The sequence below is a fragment of the Lates calcarifer genome, linkage group LG20, assembly GCF_001640805.2.
Source record: "Lates calcarifer isolate ASB-BC8 linkage group LG20, TLL_Latcal_v3, whole genome shotgun sequence".
Lineage (NCBI taxonomy): Eukaryota > Metazoa > Chordata > Actinopteri > Centropomidae > Lates > Lates calcarifer.
Genome location: NC_066852.1, coordinates 19,555,517 through 19,575,540, shown reverse-complemented (window position 1 = coordinate 19,575,540; position 20,024 = coordinate 19,555,517). Strand labels below are relative to the sequence as shown.

The window sequence follows — 20,024 nt, the reverse complement described above, 5'->3', positions numbered from 1 at the left end:
ATGAGACAACACGTGTTACTACTCACTAACAAAGCAGAAGCAAAAGCTGTCCACTTTCAGACTGAAGGGACATTTGTGTAATGTTTATTTTGTTAAGATATTCTCTTCCTCCTTGTATGTTGTGGACACATTTCCTGCTATGAATCAATTAAAAAGGCAGATTTAACATGTGACAACCTCTCCACCTGGACACTAGGTGTCCCTGTTGTGTTTGTCTTGTGTTGCAGGTGCTGATTGGAGGGTCATTAGCTGCATGAGCCACACCTGGGCCCAGTGTACCCTCACTCTCACTGCAGCTCTGGAAGAGCTGAATGACAGCTGTAGTTTTTCTTTCGTTATCTTTAGTTACACTGCTCTTTTCCCTTCCACTGATTTACTCTTGTGTAAAATAAATGATTCTTTTCTTTAACTGCCAACTCATGTCGTCTCCCTTATTTTTCACTGTTATTGAGTGTTGCCTTGTTTGAGGCATGATCATGTTCACCAAGAACCAGAAGGATTCAGTCTTCTGCTTATTCACAGCTCAGTCAGTAGATGGTGCCGGAGAGTTTGAACTGCACACAGAGGTACCCTGCTGAGACCGAAATACTCTGTATCTAGGCTTGTTTTACTCTACGTGTGGGGTCCGGCAGCTTTTTGGGGGCTAAAATACTGGACCTCACAATTTTTAATTGGCTGTTTGAGGGTTCAGATTTGGTGTTAGGGTTAGGCCTACAGATGTGCTGGTTAAGGTTAGGGTCAGGGGTTAGGGAATGCAGTGTGTCAGTGGTGTGTCCCTACAAAGATAGATGAACAACGGTGTGTGTGTGTGTCTGTGTGTGGTTGAGAGAGAGAGAAGAAACTGGAGTGTCCATGCTCTAAAATCTAAACATAATTAAATACCCTCTGTGTCACCCTGTCATTTTTTTCATGTCTTGAAAGTGAATAAAATAATGACATATATTATTTCTGCTCTACTGCTATAGCATGGGTACATTAAAGCCCATGGCCCTATCGGCGCCTTTTTGTTGGTCATCATGTCTGATGTGGACCATCTACTGTAACATTCTGTTGATATATTTAGTACCACTCATATGCACTTAGAACAAAACAAAACAAAAACATGCATTTGATGAAAAACACAGTGTGTTGCCTGAAAACAAGAAAGCAGAAAATTGCAAATAGCCGCACTGTGGTTGTTCACTCTGGCCACTGAGGCGATAATTGCCCAGCTGCCTGTCTTGTCTGCAGGCAAACAACCATACATAAGACATTGTTTTTTCATGTTGGGAAAAGGATATATACATATATATATATATATATAAAGACAGACTTTTCAGACTTTAGACATTTCAGCAGGACATTTGAAATGGATTGTTCTTTATCTGGCATTTCTCTTTAATCTCTGCTGCTTCTTTTATCATCTACACCCTTTCCTCTCCAATTCAGCAGCCTCTCCTCGTTCCACCTTTTTCATCTAGCCAACAAAGCAGCTGACACAGAGGTTAATAGGCTTGTTATTGATTTACTCTTAACTGCTCGGTCCTTGCACTGGCCCAAAGTCTTACATCTGCCCTATTATCTGTCTGATGCTGCAGTTCAAATTGTCTGGCCATTTGAAGATGTTCAACCGCCCCATCTGTGTTGAGGATAGGGGGCTGCTAGTGGATTCTATTGATTTACTGTTATCTGTCAAGCACGACCCCCTCAACTCAGACCTATAACCACAGAATGTGTTTGATGATGACTAGAGAGACTGGGCTGCTTGGAGCTTTTAAATGCATTCACATCCAGCTGTGTGTGATGGAGGCTGACAGACGGCACACAGTTGATTGTCCCTTCATTGATTTACTATTATCTGCTTCTCAGTGCCAACTGCAACCCACCTACAGGTTCTCCACTGTGTCACAGTTCCCTGATTTAAAAAGAGAGAGAGAGAGAGAGAGAGAGAGAGAGAAGGTGAGAGACATAGAGACAGGGGACAGGATGGAGGCAGAGCAAGGATTCAGGTCAAGTTGACCCTGAGGATAAAATTGCCATTAAGCAAAAGATGTTCCAAATGTAGCTAACAACGCTTGGCCACTTTGTTTTGCCTTTTCCCATCTATTATGTCTGTCTTCACTGTGCTACCTGCTAAAATACATAGTGTTGACTCTTGCTATACTGAGACCCTCAATTCAGTCTGAAAACACACAGACAGCTGAGTGTTACTGGCTACACTGTGACCTAAAATTGGTGTTTTGTATCTAATGACTTAGTGTAGATACAGACAGAGAAAATGCATTTTCATATGTATCTGGATTAGAAGGGACATTCTCTCCAGTCCCCTTTGAGGTATTCAAGGGTTCATTTGTAGTAAAAAATAAGTTACTTTTATTTCATGCGGTACAACAAAATCAAATGTATTCCCCTAAGTAGAATACAGGTCAAAGTGTGAACAGTGTAGCACAGCACTGGGCCAAAAATGGCTCCAGATGTTAATCATAAATGGCCACAGTGTTGGTGTCAAGGGACAGGAGAAACAATAAAAAGTGATCCCATCTCACCTCCTGTTCATAGGCACTGTTCCCAGCTAATTCCTAGCATCTGTGCACAGATTCATTAAGTCCTCTGTTTTGTTTGCTGGCAAACACTGTTAACGCTTGTTGGCCTAATAAGAACACAGATGGCTGCATTATTGTTCAATGAAAAAAAAATGGAACCAGCAAGGTTTAAAGCTAGTTTGGTCAAAAATGACCTTGGCCAGATAGGAGACTCATAACCTAAGGGCAACTCTGATTGAATACAGTTAGATGGCTGTAATGGGAGAAGACCATAGAAGGATGATAGAGGTACAAATTCTGTATTCTGCTGAAAACTGGACTGTACAACAACACAAAGTTCTACAACATCTAACACCATCCTTTCCATGAGGCATGGGTGTGGTTAACTCTCACCTCACCATTACAGCAATGTCTTTCTGGTGGGTCTTCCTTCATGCACGGTGAAACACCTGCAAATGGCCCAGAATGCTGTGGTGCGTCTGGTCTTTGATCAGCTGAAAAGGGCACATGTCGCTCCTACACCGCTCATTAACCTCCACTGGCTAGCCATGGCTGGCCAAATCAAATTTAAGTCACTAATGTTCGCCTATTGAGAAACTTCTGGGCCTGCACCCATCTATTTGATTTCAATCATACAGGCTTATGCTCCTCCTCAGCCACTGTGTTCCTCCAAGGAACATTCTGTGGTACTGCTGTCCCTGAACAGAAGGCAATCACAGTACAGACTGTTATCGTTGGTGGTTCCCTGATGGTGGAACAGGCTCCCAAATGTTATCAGAGCAGGGCTGCCCCTCTCTATCTTCAAAAATCTCTTAAAGACTCACTTCACCTGATCTCCTTACACTTTGTTGTAATGAACAGATTTAGTAGTTACCACTTACTTAAATATCTCTTTCTGTACTGAAGCATTAGTATTGAAAAAAGCATCTGCCAATCTAGTAAATGAAATGTAATGTAATGCGTGGGAGCAGCATCATGTTGTGGGGGTGGATTTTTTCAGCTGCAGAAATGAGAAGATTTTACAGAGGAGGGAACTATTCACTGAGCTGATGGGCTGTTCATGGACATTCCCCTTTAAATTTAGACCAAGCTGGAGCAAATCTGTTGGGAGTATCCTAAAATCCAGATGTGCTAATCTGACACAGATGAGTCAAAACTGTGCTCAATTCTAAAACAAAAGAGGTTTCTGTGAAGTATATACGCAGCTGAGTTGTTATTTGTTGTCAGAAATCCAAACTTAAACCCACTCTGAACGCAGGCAGCAGTCTGATGCAGAAAGGTTTACTGTATTCTTTCTGTAGGTGCTGTAGTGGATGCTTTATTAGACTCTTAGTCTACAGTATATGTTATCAGTATTAATACCAACAAGGACAGTGGCTATCAGTCATGAGACCATAACAGGCATACAGTTTAGAGAACCTCTGTACCAATACATCAACATAAGTATAATTAAACCTTAAATTACCATAATTACAGTTGAAAGGATTGCTTTGACTCAGCATTACTAGAGAGGGAGAGAGAGGGGGAGGCATGGTGGGAGATGGTAGAGCTAGAGCTGACCTCCTCTTACTAATTTTGGGCATTACTGCTGCAGTACTGGTGGCTTCGTATATCTTATCATTCCAGTGTCTTTTTCTCTCATTGTCTGTGCTGTGTGTGTGTGTGTGTGTGTGTGTGTGTGTTACACATAAAATGAGGCCCACACACAGCTCTTGACTTGTTATGGTAAAGCTCAGTTTTACGGAGATTTGTCTGTCCAGCGGTTGTACGGTCATTGTCTGAATATGTGTACACTGTAAATACTCCATTTGTTAATAAAAGATAAAGACAAGTATAATCTCCTTTAATGTAAACCTTTACACTCAATGCATTTCACTGCTGTATGTGTAACCTCACATCCAGAGCATCACTGATGTCCAAGACAAATCATGTTACATAACTTCACTTTTCTGCCTTGTGATTTAGGACAGTGTGATATTTCAAGCAGTGAACTCAGCGGTGAAAAACTAACCTGAGCAGTGATAAATTATTGTGTCTGATTTATCCTTGTTTTTTTATGTAACATGAGTGAAAAGGGACTTAATCATCAAAGCCCTGATCTGGTCCAACTGTCCTTAAAGATACAAAAGATCCAACAAAAACCCTCAAAAGTGGTAAAAAGAGTAATAAAATGTCCATTGAATTAAGTGACTATCAACACATTTTTAGTAAATATGTCTGACAGTTACAGCTACTAAATTTGGCTGTACCTTGCAGGTCAAAGTCTTCACTTCTCTCAGCATGGACAAAAAGTACTAGTAGAAACGTTTGTGCATTTGTGGTTCTCAGATAATAAATCCCTATGACTGTGGTGATCCCCTGAAATTTCCTCCAGTGTAACCACAAGGCTCACATGGATTTCCATGAAATCTGGTACAAACATTCATGTCCCTATTGGGATGATTTTTAATAGCCTAACTTTGTCTATATCTTAACCTTTCATCTAGTGAAATTTTTGCCAGAAAAGTTTCCTTAATAACACACCAGAGCCTCTATTTGACGCATTATAGTATAATATCAGTTTATATCTGAGACTGGACATTTATCACAAATAAGATTATGCCTATGACTATAAAAAGGATTATGATTTTGATTTCCTCTGCTTCAGGCTGTTTTTGTTCTTTCAGTTTGTCAGATAAAATGTTAATTTGTGAGAAACCACAGAGCGTACAGTATGAAATATGGATCCACCTCCCATGATAGAGAGATAAAGATCGCACAGAAGTCACATCAGGTTGTTTACATAGACAAAACTGCAATTACAATTAAGCCATTCACAGTCATAAATGGACTTTTATTATAGTCATTTGTTTGTTTGGTTGCTTAACTTTTATATCAATTACCCACATGATCAGACGAGATTTCGTCATGATCAGCAGAGCTTCAGGCTGGATATGAAATGAAAAGGCATGAAATTAGAGAAGCAGGAATGGAGATAACACAGTTATAACAAATATGGACCTTCAAAAAAAATTTCCATATATTTGTCTAATTTTATTAGAAAATTAAAGTAAATCATAATCCTTTATCTTCCGTCCTTGAGTACAGTCTTTCTACAAATTTGTTTGTTCTTTGTCTCCACAAGTGTCCTCTGTAACAAGCAATGCAGTTTGGCTGTGGAAAAATCCAGCAGGCTTTGGCAGAGCTTAAAGGGCAATTAGCAGCATAATGAAATAAACCAGCTGAGTCTCCTGTTTGACAAGGGAAGGATTAAATAGGTATTTTACCAACTGGTAGCTTGGTATAAAACTTCAGAGGATGAAGGCTTTGTCTGTGCAATGCCAATGTACTTTTTCTGAGATCTGATCCACATCACAGCGTAATCAGACACAGCCCAGGCATATCCATGTCCTCCTTACTTATGTATCTGCATTAATTCTCTCCCTATGTATGTTTACATTGTCGTTGTGTGTGTCACAGCTGGATTGCCTCCAGGCAACACAGAAATGTGATCACAAAGCAAGCCTGAGACACCTCCATGTCTTGTTTGGATTATTTGGTAGCAGTGGGAGTCAAATTAGATTTTTCTATCAGAGTCGTCTCCTAATGCATCCTGGCATGATTGGATAATAAAAGTCACAATGAAACGACAGGAGCGACGACACCCTCAGACAGCCAGCGTGAATTAAAGTGGCTCAGTCTCTCTTCTCTTTTATGGCGCTCAGTCTGCCTGGCTAAGAAGGTGTCCAAATGATGATCTAATCCGAAAATAATTAGATCCAATCAGGCCTGATGTAATGTAATCTGATGCTGTTAACATGCAGTGAGTGAATGAGTCGTGAACACCAGCGGCACTTTTGTTATATTGACATCTGATGAGCCTGTTGTACACAGTGGAAGGCAAGAGCTGATGTGAGCTTGGTCTTTATTTCCAAAACGTGAGAAAACTGTTGAAAATGGGAACCAAAACCTTGGTGGTTATGATTCTGTAGCTCTTAAATTCTTGACAAAGTGAGCCACCCTTCAGTACTGGTGTCACGAATACATTGTTAACCACTTGTAAACATTACATTAGCATTTGCAGAAGCAATTATTATCGCATTTAAACTCTGTTATCGTTTGGGTTGCAGGTCAGATCTCGGCTGGATAGTGGACTACACACACAGCCAATAGCACTTGCCAAATGGAATACAGACTGACAGCAGGACAATCAGGAATATTTAACTTCCTGTGCTTCCCTGGAACTGTACCATGGATGCAAACACACACACACACACACACAGGCAATATGGTTTGCATAGACACATAAGATGATGAGAAGATGAACTTTATTAATATCACAGCGGGAAGTTTGCAAGATGGTGATAACTAAGGTGGCGTTCACTGTCACAGGCTACAAATGTACACACACAGAATAGTTTCTCACGCATATAAATATGCATATACACACAGATATACATACATGGACTACACACATGCAGCCTGTTGCCAAGGCTGTCCAGTCAGCTGGTGTGACGCCATATGTTGCAGTGTTGGCAGCGCCGCAAGTGTCCAGTCGGTGAGCTACAAATCTGTTAGGAACTACGTCAGGAAATACCCAGGTCTGGTTTCAACAACAGGGAAGCACAAATGATTGCACACACACATGCACGCTTGATTACCCTCTTTTCTCTTCTCTGACGTGTTATTCACATTTTTGACCCTCCAAAGTAAGTGGAAGTGGCACATGTGACTAAGCCATCAAAACCCACAACATTAGGCAGTGAAACAACGCTTGTACTGCTCTGTGAACAGTCCTCTGTTTCCATAATGCTCAGGGGATAAACAACATCCACACACCCATGAAACGTAGTCAGTAACTAATTATTCTTTTCATATCATCTTTACTCAAACATCAGCTATATTTTCCCAAAAGTCAAGAGGTTATACATTCTAGTTATTAGGTGAGGACTTATGAGCAGTTCGTGCACTGATGACCCCAAAATCTGATGGAAAAAAAACAAATATATAAAATGCAGAATGAAATCTAAAATCAAAGGGTTTTGTTTTAAATTCTTCTCTGAGCTTGGTAAAGCTGTGTGGGATCACCAGCACGTCTCAGTAATATATGGGTTTGTCATGTAAATCTATACAGAGGATATAGGAGGCTCAGGACTGTTTGACTTTTAACTCCCAGAATACCACCAAGGCCCCAAATACCATCCACACTGTAAGAGGGGCTACTCCTGGTTTGATGGTCGATGTTAGGATTTGTGTAGTGCAAAGACATCTCTGCTGTTGTCACGAACATTTGGACAGGCTCTGTCTGTGTTTGTTTGACAGCTGGAGTGAAGCTACAGCCAGGAGACAACGAGCTTAAAAAAGACAGCAAGCAGGGCGGGACAGCCTGGCTTTGTGTCTGTGCAAAGTTTAAAAAATCCACCTACTAACACCCCTAAATCTCACAAATTAACAGATTAGACCTTGCTTGGTAGATTTGTACAAAAAAAGAAGAAAAAAATACAGCAATGATAAGGGTCATGATCCAAAACCAGATCAAGGGTCTCATTTACAGTTAATCACTGGATCAGTGTATGCTGCCACAGAATGACGTGTGAGCAAGATAGTGAGGCCTTATTTATAGACCAAAGCTACCAGAACTGACCAGTGTCGTGTTGAGTCATGTTGTGATTAGACTGCGTTGTGCTTGTTTCCCATAACTGACGTCAAGGGTCATTTGGTTGTAACTACAGGTTATCTAAGATTGAAAAGTAGCCTAGATTTAACAGCACTGTTAGACAGCTACATGCATTTTCCCCCCACTTATGATCCCACTTATGGTCAGGATTTCTCTCACTTATGGTCACAAGCCTGGCTGCAGCAGCTGTAACACAGGACGGATTATCATGTGTAGGCTGCTTCATGTCCGTGAACCAATGTGCCCTTGAGTCTCAGAGCCACAGGGCTTTTATAAAAGCTTTTTAATAGACCTTGATAGAAAATTGTCTTGATAGAAAATTGTCATATTTGTTGTTGATAAAGGAAACAGTAAAGTTAGGCCAGTGGAGTAGCTGGTGCTACCACCTGTTAGCACTACAACCGGAACTGTCATTAGCATCTGTTCGAGCGAGTAAAAAGTTACGAGAGCACGCAGTCAGGTTACTTTTTTTTAGTGAAAATATCATAATATAATTTTTGTTATTCATCCCCAAAGCAGCCACCTCACAAACAGGCAGCTTATACAATGGCTGCACTTAATGTGCAACAGAAAACACAACTAGCTAACATTAATGTGAGCTTGATGGCCTGTTTGAATTCAGATAGAAAGGGTTATTTTTTTTACACAGAACGCATTAAAATAGTCATATATAATTATTGATATATAATTTATACAAATTTTTATCATTTCATAGCAAAATCTTTTAAAAAGAAGCATCTATATTTTCCTGTAAAGTTTATTTTCTAGATTTTTTTCCATGTAGTTCTTGGCCATTTCCAATTGGTGATCAAATCCTGACAGAGATTGACTGAAGAAGATATCATAAGCCATTTAGTGAGACATAAAGAGAGAGCGAGCATTATAGAGACAGGCCTCTGATATATTTGTCAGCCGCTCATCTGTAGTTAAAAAGTTGGTCTAAAAAGCACAAGTTTAATTTGCCATTTTCTTGCACCAGTGTTGTATATATAAGATATAGGCTGTGGAGATTTGTGGAGAAGCAGAGCATACCACTCAGTGCCCACTGTTTATGGATACAATTCATAAAGTGATGGGCCTGTGTGTTTGAGTCTGTATGTCTGTTTCAATTCTTTGCTCTGCTGTAATGTACTGTAAAAATAATACTGAAATATACTGTATATTCTATTGTCCTCCATTCATTTTCTCAGGTCAAAACAGACGTGCAAAATCTGACATAACTACCAAAACAAAAGCTTTTCTAAATATGATGATTAACTTTTTAAGTCTGAGGGATGTCATAAAAGCTAATAAAAAACATCTGTTGCCAGCACATGTGCTTGTTTCTCTGATGCTTTTTGTGTGTGTGCATCTTGTGTATCTCTCCTCTCACTCACTCACACTCCTGTTGTCTTTCAGTTTATTGCTTCAGTTCAAAGAGGACACTTGCATCGAGTGACTCTCAGATGCCTCCACCCAAGCACCCAAGGACAGACAAACATTATGTAACGTCTCTGTGCAAACAGCAGCGCGGTGTATAAGAGCAGTCACTCAGGCCACACATTGAGATACATACAAAGGGGGGGAAATAGCAGGAAAGCAGCCTTAGAAGTGCTCATATTTAGCTATTTTAGCGTCGGTGAAACCCTGTTTGATGGTGCCATGAGCTCCAACTTTATTCTCTTTGACCAGTCTGTTTCATGTCTATCTGTAACTCCTCTTTGTGACTGAACTAACTACAAAACTGATCCTCCCATTGAAGCAAAACTAATATTTAGACATGTATATGTTGCAGTCAGAGATTTTATACAGGTTGACATTTAAGAAGAAGAACTGCTGTATTAAGGTGTTGCAAAGCCCCACAACACTCACAAAGAAATGCAGTGTTTTTGTACGTGTGTGACAGCGACAGATGAACACACACTCACACAGAGGATCTGTCTGTTCTCACTGTCTTTCTTGCTTTTTGGCAGCAGATGTTGGGTCGACTTCAGTTCAGGCAGCAACACAAGCTCACCATCTATAAACTCTCTGTGATCATAAGATACACTTGGAATATCTCCCTCTGTCTCCCTCACACACACATTCAGGACATTGTGTATCTGTGAATGTATATTCTGCATATTCTGCATTGCTTGTGTGTGTGTGTGTGTGTGTGTGTGTGTATGCAGTAATGTGTGCTTATTATATTACATGAACTAGCTTCTGTGGGTGCATGTATGTGTGCACATATATATACTTGTGTTTTGTGAATATACAGTGTAAATGCCTGTCAGCCTTTTTACAGGTACACCTATGTGTCTGTGTGTGTGTGTGTGTGTGTGTGTGTGTGTTTATTTATCCAGAGGGCATACCTCTAGCTCTGTGTACTGTGTACAAAAGCCTGAGGCACAGCCCAGAGGGTCTCTGTTTTGATCTGCAGGGATTAAATTGCATCTGCCTGTCAACAGGAGTGTGTATGTGTGCATGTATTTGTGTGTGTCCTCTTGTACCAGCGTGTAATCATGCATGTTTGTGTGTTTGCTTGTGAGTAATCACACAGGATATATGTGCCCCTTGTCAGCTCTAAAATGCTAGTTAACACCTCATAACAAAATAAAACACAGACACGTCCAGACGACTGTTTGACAGGAAGGTGACAGGATGTAAAACGTTTCAAACATGCCTTTTTCAACTGATCCTTTTCTCAGCTGTTCTTATAATGCAAAAACATCATGATCTTAAATTAGGGTTAATGGTCAACGGATAGTAGTAAACAGATACACAGACACACAGAGGGAAATGATGTGTGTGGACACAGAGTGGAAATGAGAATATCTGCTATTAATATCTGTGTATCAATCTGAAAGTCTGATGCAAATCAGTTAAAGGCTTTATTAAGAGATGATTGAGATAAGAGATGAAGAAATGAGATCTGTTTTCAGAAGAAATGATCCTGAAATTAAAATTTTCAGTATTAAGAACAAACTATTTTATGTAATAAAACCACTGAGGGGAAATTTTTTCACATGATCCTCACCAAAGCTGAGGTCAGAGCCATGTGACGAGAACTGCTTTTAAATGACACCAGATGAGAATTTTTATTTTTGTGGACTCGTTGGTGCTGCATTGCATCACTGCTGCAGTGATGTATAAGTGTGCTCGATGTACTGTATGTTAGACGAACAGTTAGGTGCAGTTACTGCCTCGACACTTTCAACCAGCAGAGGTCAGTGAAAGTGCTTGGTGTTAAATTAATCCATGAAAAATGCCAACATCTAGAGGACAATCATCTTTTTAATGTAACATTTTAATACTAAAAACCAGCACGAATGAAAATAAACACAATACCCCCCAGGACGCGGCTAACACACAGGACACGTAACACAAAGGCATGTTAAGTACATTAACCTTAACATTCCTCAACTGGAATGTAGTTCCATGGAAACAGGTCGCACTTCACATGGACACACAGTGTGTTTTCATATTTAAATGTCTCGCTCTGTGTGTGTGTGTGTGTGTGTGTGTGTGTGAGTGTGTATTAGGGTAATATAGCTGATTGTATTTCCTCTGCAGCAGCTGATACTGTAGCTGCTGTGACCGCCTGCACCTGCCACTGTACATCATCCTTCACACACACACACACACACACACAGGCATACACCTTAGCTTGAATGCAAACAGGCAAGCTGTTTCTTCATGAATAACCTGGATGACTGAATAAGCACAAAAAGCATCTGTCCTGTGGGCTTAGTTAGAAAGGTTAAAGGTGCAGCGCGACCAGAATCACATTTCCCTATCTCATGTTATTTGTTCACAAAGAGCCTTTTGAGGCAAAGCTTTTTCCAAACTGCCTGGTTGTCATCTGCGTTATAAGAAACTATGGCTGTGTATGTAATTAAATTTTTTGATGAATGTTGTGTTTGGTCAACAGCATGCAGCTCCTTCTGTCAGAATGAATGATTTTTTTTAGCCCAGCTGGCTACTTGCCAAACCACTATTTCCATTATAGATTGTCAGTGAGTGCCAGTGCTAAAATGAAAACTTTTCTATGCAGTTGCCAGCCCTGTTGAAAGGAAGGATTAGATTAGCATTCAGTCTGACAAACCATGTCTACACTGCTCTTTTTCACAAGGAGGAGTTCTGCAAGTGACGTCAAAAACATTTGGATTTACTGGTATTTTGGAACCAAAGAAAGAGAATAATTTTACTAGGAGCACATCCCAAAGTAGGTGGTATATCACACATGTTTAGTTGCATCCTGGTTTGGCCAAATAACCACACATTTCCCTACAAGCTGTGAATAGTGTTGGAAGATATTACTCAAATTTTATTCTTATTTGTCTGCTGTTATGTTAGGCACATGTTCCTCTTTTTCTTATCTTTCCCTCTCTGCCTGACCACCCATCATCCACCAACACAGACACATGCAAATACACACACATAGGTGAGCAAGGCATTCAAAAAAATACAGTTTCAAACTTCATCTTTTTACTCACAAACATGTACAACAGTTTACGAATAAATATGTACAGAGATGAAATGACATTCATGTGGCTGACAGAGGTAGAAAAGAGAATCCACTTCTCAAACTAACTTTCAGTTTCAGATTTGTCAAAGAATCCGAAGATAGACACACTGGTATTTCAGTGCTGCTTAATGCATTTAATCAAATGTCCACCTGTATCAACAGACATCATAGTTTGATTTTTTCTCTTTTTTGAGAGCCAGATAAATTAGATTTATTACGTGGGACAGTGTGATCAGTGCCTGTAATTTCTGGCATTTGTCACAAAGCATTTTAAAACTCAGCTATTCTATTTTATTCCCACTGAAGACAAAACTACAGTTTTCTTTTCTGGGCTGTTAGATAAACCAAATCCCTATCACATTACAGTAAATTACAGATATTCAGTGGCATGTTTCAAGTTTTAAAATGCACACAACAGTCAACAATCACTGAAATCACATGTACACAAAACATACAGACAGACACTTGCAGATCATATTTACAGTACACTATTTTGTTTTAATCCAACTTAAATAATTATTTATACATGTAAAAGCAGGGCTGGGGAGGTTATTTTCAAAATGTGATTTGATTTTGAGTAATGTAATTACATAAAAACTAATCCAAATACTTTCCCTTCGACCAAGTTTCTGAGTAATATACTTAAACGTGTAATTTGATTGCTATGTTTTGACAGAGAGCGTAAAAGATGATTCTGTGGAAACAGATCCCACTGCTTGAAAATTATCTCCCCAGCTCTGTCTGACAGATTACAATGTTCTTACTATAAAAGAGTTAAAGCAGACGGGATATAAAAGGTAAGAGTTGGTAGATAGCAATGTTTGGAGAGAGAGGGAAAATAGACCCAGCAAATACGTGATGAAAGAGACAGAGCACAGTGAGAGAAAGAACAGTTATAGTCACAAGATGTTTATCTGATACACAAATACACCAGTAAATGGTTTTGGACCAGCTGTGAGGTTTATCAGGAAGGAATGAAAAAACAGACTGTTTTTGATAGTCTGAGGTCGGTTATTATAAGTGAGCTTCAAATGGGACCCTCTCTCTCTTAATAAGACTTTTAGCCAAAGGGCAAACAACAGAGTTTTTTTTTTTTTAAATCTCTTCTTTGTGGTGGTTTCGTTTGGACTTTTGTTGTTGGCAGACAAAGTTATTAACACTATAAATGTAGTGCTAAATTCCTGCTCGTGTTTCCTGCCGTGTGGGTTTATGTAGAAAATAGCAAGTCCAGTGGAAGTTGTTCAGTAAATTCTGAATGTTCTACCATTGATCATAAGTAGTTGGTGCTACAGCAACTTTGAATTTTGACTATATGGAATGCATGAACATGCAAGATATTTGTATCACTATCCAGCAGTCATCGCTTATTTACTGTGATACATGTAACAGCTCATGTATCCTTAAAATGTAATGCTTATTTGACCTGTTCAGTAACAATTCATATGCAGTCTAATTCATACAAACAATGGGTGGATAAAATAACAGAGGCAACTTCCAATAATACCTCTGTTATAAGTACCAGTTTGATGAAACTTTTAATGCTTGGTTTTATTTATTCAATAAAGTTGTCTCTCAAGTAGTCAGACCTCTTTTAGAGCTGACACATGCTGCGAAATATGGTCTACTTGTGTAGCTGCCTTTGTAGTTGTGATCTACAATGTTGAACTGTGAACACAAGTAAAACCCAGTAACACTGACAGAAATACACCTGACAGGGTATTTGTTGACAACACAATGAGCTACGGGCTCAAATCGATCAAAAAGTTGAGTTGTTCTCAACACAGACACGATAAACGTCATCAAACTGGTGTTTACTGCACAATATGAATTCTAATATCCTATTTGGTCAAGCAATAGAAGTCAGATTTTGCTTACAGCTCCCATTAGCAGAACTGTTAGCCTGCCAGTTCGTCTGAGAACCCGGAGCTACCTCTAAAACCTGCTCACAGCAAGAAGTCGCAGAAGTCAGGGTGAGCGGGCTGTCTCGGATAGAGCTCTCCAGACTGCCCTCCCACCCTGTCCTCTGGTGAACATCCAGCCCCCTATTCAGGTCTGAGTCCCCATTTGTCCTCCCTAAGGGCTTGGAGTGATTATTTCTCTCTTTGCACCATCCCCGTCCCCATCTCCATCCTCTCCTCCCTGCCCAGCCTCCCCCCTTTCCCCTCAAACAGAGTATTTCCTGAAAGGCGTGTCTGAAGTCGGGGCTTCGGCAGTAGATGAGCGGGTTGAAGGCTGAATTGGCGTATCCCAGCCAGTTGAGGAGTTTGAAGACTAGATCAATGTCACCCAAGCAGATCCAGTGATGGAGGATGTTGAGGATGAAGAAGGGCAGCCAACACAGTGTGAAGGTCCCCATGATAATCCCCAGAGTTTTTACAGCCTTGTGCTCCTTCAGACAAATCTTAAGACGCTTTGTGGCAGAATATTTTCCTTCCCCCTTTTCTGTCCTTGATCTGTTCTCTTCTCCCTTTTCCCCTATACCAGTTTCCATGCTTTCTGTTTTCTGCAGGTTTAGTCTATCCTCTCCCAACTCAGCTCCTGCCTTGAGTTTACCCAGCACCGGCTGTGCAGTGTAATGCAAATTATAGAAATGCCTCTCCCTGCCTCTGATCTTCTCCAACTGTTTCTGGGCCTCCTGGAACACCCGAGTGTACAGGAAAATCATCACCACCAGTGGCAGGTAGAACGATACAACTGAGGAGGACACAGCATACTCTGGATTGGTGTTGAACTCACAGCAGTCCTCTCTCCTTGAGCAATTCAGAGCATTTGTATTGTTTGCCACCCACAACTTCAGATGGATGGGCGGGAAGGAGATGAGGGAGGCTACTGTCCACACCCCAAGTATCACCGCCAAGGCCCGACCCCTGTCACAAAGCAAAGAGATAGCACACACAAGGAAAGAATATTATAAAAATGTGAGTTAAAACACAGATAGATATAGAAATATTGTGCAGGCTTAATATTATGGTGGCTGCAATAAAGACGCAAAGGCAACAAAGTTTAATTACGGGCTCCTACTGGAACTGGTTCTTTGCAAAATGATTAGATCTGTTTGTTTTGTTTTTGTCCACATGGGGGCAGTAAAAACAAGTTGTGAACATGACACTTACGTATTATCGGAGTCCAACATTCACTCTCTTTTAGCTCTATTTTTGGTCTCCACCAATTGATTAGCAACTAAAATGCTTTTAAGAACTGCTTTTGACTCTTTGACGATATTACTTCAACTCCCACACAACCAGAACCAACATGTTGGTCATACCTGGTGAGCAGTGTTGGGTATCGGAGTGGCGAGGTGATGGCGAGGTAGCGGTCCAGAGCAATCACACACAGTGTTCCGATACTGGCTGTTACACACAGCACGTCAGTAGCTGTCCAGAGGTCACACATGATGTTTCCAAACTGCCAGTGTTGCAGCAAGATGTTGCTGGAACCAAAAGGCACCACAACCATGCCCATGATGAGGTCGGCAACAGCCAGAGAGGTAATGAAGAGGTTGGTGACCGTTTGGAGCCGCTGGAACCGCAGGATGGCTGTAATCACCAGGATGTTACCTTGACAGAGGAAAAGATATGTCAAGAGTAATGTAGGTTAGTTTTCACCGTCCAATCAGTTAATCAAAAAATCCCCCAACTAAATGAAACGATGAAATATTTTGTAACTTACCAAAAACTATGGCCAGAATCAGAATGGCCATAGCAGCACCAAGCAGCACAATCTCTGGATCTCTGTACTCCACCAGTGAGGAGTTGCTGTGCTGTGACTGGTTCACACACTTCATGATCTACAATCATAAAACACAGAATAACATAAACAGATGAACAAAAATAAAACTTGTTATGCATGTTTTTAGAATGATTGAAATTCAGAACAGCTGCACTTTGACTTATCCTGTATGAGAGGAGTTTAAAAGGCACAGTACATTGGAGGTGCACTTCTACGAGAGATGGATGGCTTGTGTTTGTACATTTGTTTGTTTGTGATGCAGTTAGAAATGTGCACTGTTTATGGCATTTACAGTGTTCAGTACAGGCTGTGCTTAAGAGTCAAGTGCTCAGTCCTGTATAGGCTTCAAGTCTTTCTTTAATCCCTGGGCTACACCACTCAGGTGTGATCACACATAGCAGCTTTCTTAGGGGAACATGTCTCACTGGCATTTGATCTGTTAGGCTGCTACAAACAAGAAATGGAAACTGGCTGTGGTTGTGTTTTTGTTCCCACGCTTTCTCACACACTGAGAAAATAGTTACAGCGTCAGCCAGTGTGCCTATAGTGGTAAGTGAGGAAGGCTAGCCCTTGCAAATGCCTATCATGTGGTTGTGCCTGTGACACACGTGTGTGTGTGTGTGTGTGTGTGTGTATGGGTGCACAGAAAGATCACTGTGTCCCCAACATGCAAATGAGTTACAATATTTGGATGGCAGAAAATAAGCCTTTCTATCAAATAACATCAAATTGCATCTTAAAACTGATTTCAAACTGGGTCAGAGTTCTGCCTGCTGTTATCTTGCAGAGATGAACATATGTGTTTTTTCACAGGGGAGGTTATATGTTCTTTTGTGTTATCATGAGTCAAGTCAGGCGGTCTGCATGCCTTTGAGTCTGTGTCCCCATTGGCAACATATACACACATGTAATAACTGCTATGACACAGTACAATAGCACAGACTGTGAGCTGTCTCTGCCTCTCTCTGCCATTTACCTTTGTTTTTCAGTTAATTAATGTTAAGAAAATTATTCTGCTTTTGTTTATTCTTTTTTGTGATATTGGATAGTACAGTGGCCCACAATGAGCAGAGAGGGGGGAGGAGGAGTGACATGCAAAACTGTCCTTGCTTGGACTTGAAATGTTATCATGGTAAACGACAGTATACAGTTGTTTGTGTAGAGTTTATATTTTTCTTCTCTTATCTAATCATTCCTCATTTCCATATGCCAGGCTTATGCGAGGATCCTAGGGAAGAGTTTGGACAATATGAGTTACGCAGTTTATGCAATAGTGTTTGCGGCAGTAACATTGCCAGAGCAACACCAGGCAGCTTAAATAGTTTGCCTTATTGCTATGGTTGCGTGTGAATGTAGCAGCACAAAATGACTCACCTGCCTGGACACGATCACAGGCATCACCCCATAAAAAAGAACTTTTAATATCATGCATTTTTTTATTACTCAGTTATTTTCATAGTCATGCTGCACAATATGAGTAGGAGGGAAAGACATCAGCTTTCATTCATATAGTGTAGGTTGGCGGACATAAAAGCCTCTTTTACAGCAGTGGTCTAATTGACAGCAAACACCTGGTGATCCTCATTCTGACTGTCCATCTTGTGACAGTCGGGGGATGGTGCTGTAAAGTAAGCAGTGGTCTATGATGGTTTTGGATCATAAGCGGTCTTACAGTTTTACTGTTTGAGTTGGATTTTAACAGTTTGCTTCGTAAGTGGCAGTTTATTTATTTTTGTTGTTCAGTCAAAAGGGAACACCATGTACAGCTTATGTTTTTTAATGAGAGGTTGCTTGGTTGCACACTTGGGTTTATGCATATGCTGACTTTATCCCAACGCAATCCAAACACTCACAACATATATTAATGCCAGCTGCAAATAGGCACATTGATTCATGAGTGTTTACCCACTTCTCCTGCGGTCAATGAGCAAAGTGTTGAATTTTGGGATGCAATTCAAAATACCAGGGTGGACCGTGATGAGATTATTTTTTTATGACAATCATCTCATAAGTGGAGCCTTACAGTGTCACTGGATTAGTGTTGCAAGGCAGCGTGTATTAATCATCATTGTTAGTGCGCTGTCAGTCATTCTGTCTGCAGTCCACAGCACGTTTGTGTCAGAATTTGTCATCATACCTAAAGTCTCATCAACTCAGCATTTGCATATATGGGAAATATGGAGGTGCCAGCGTGTGGGGTAAATGATGGATCTGCTGAAAAGTTCAAATCAATTTTTCAATACTGGTGCTTAAAAGGCTGTTTAAATTGTAATGGATGAGGCAAAGCACAACCTGCCCTGATGATAATACATCATCTAATACTAAGATATTTAATGTATAACCACAGACATGATTTAATCTTTATTTATGTTTATAAAGGCGTCAGTCCACTGTTGCTTTATTCATGAAGCCTGATCCTGCCACCCTTTATGATGATTATTCACTGCCCCCATTGATCAGATCAATAATCTGGGAGGATACCTGCACTAACACACAGTTAAGCAAAAGAGTCTACACTCTCCTCCCTGTCTGAGCTGTTTAAACAGTCGCACACACACACACAAAGAGACCTAGAGCTAAACACAAAAGATTTACTCAGACATAAATACATCAGTAAGCAGAGGAAGCTCAGTGGTGGCAAGTTACGCCGAGCACTTAAACACACAAAAATGCCCACAATAGTATGTGAACACACACAAACACACAGACACAAGTGCATGTGCAAACACAAAAATACACACGCACACAGAACCCACAGCTTATGCAGGGCTTTGTAGAATAAACTGACGGCAGTAGACCAAACTGTTAGGGGAGAGAGATGTCTTTGTACATTTAGTGAAAACCACAAATGCTCCATTAACACATCATAAAACATTTTGCTGTCCTGATAAAATAAACTGTATATGTTAAAGATGAAAGCCAGTTTGGATTCACTGAATGTGAGAAAACTACTCACATTGAAAAAAAAAATCATAGTTATTTCTGGTAAATCTTTTTCATTTAGCCACTGTATATATAAAGAAAAGAATCAGAATGATGTTTTTTAAATAATTTAATACTTTTAGTTTTTAACATGTTTGTAAAATCGACTCATTACATGTTAGAGACATGTTATCAGTTTCTACTTTGTCCAACATAGTTTTTTTTATTTTAATACACTGTTACAATTGGTGAAAATCTGGATCTTTTACAGTGTAAAAACTATAAAAAGTGATTTTGTACTGCTAGAAAAACTGGTACTGAGTTTATCTATTAGCATGTGATTTAAGACTAAATTCCTTTAATGCTTTATAAGTATTATAATAGTATAATATATGCACTGAGAACACAGTGTATGCATGAAACATATGTCCGTAAACCAGACTTGCAGTTACTGTTCTTACCTCCAGGCTCTGCCCCATGCTTTACAATCCAGTGATTTGATAATCCAGAGGCCTTTAAATCCACAAAACAAAGTATCATCATAATGTGTTTGTCAGCAGCTTTCAGCCTCTCTTCCTTTTTTGCTTGAGTTATGAATGTCTAGTTTTGTGTGTAACACACACCCACACACATTTGTCGACTCTGTCGTTCTCTCTCTCCTGTATGTGCTCATGTATCAACACACTCTTGCAGCCACACTTGCCCT

The 20,024-nt window shown here is 40.2% G+C and overlaps 1 protein-coding gene across 1 annotated transcript; it reads right to left on the bottom strand.

Annotated features, from left to right (window-relative positions):
* Positions 1-12,605: 12,605 nt before the first annotated feature.
* Positions 12,606-20,024, bottom strand: LOC108894010 (beta-2 adrenergic receptor). Its single transcript, XM_018692545.2, has 4 exons — positions 19,780-20,024; positions 16,337-16,454; positions 15,933-16,224; positions 12,606-15,534 (listed from the first exon to the last, which is right to left on the bottom strand). The coding sequence occupies exons 1-4, from the start codon at positions 19,795-19,797 to the stop codon at positions 14,514-14,516; spliced, it is 1,449 nt and encodes a 482-aa protein (XP_018548061.1). The 5' UTR covers positions 19,798-20,024; the 3' UTR covers positions 12,606-14,513.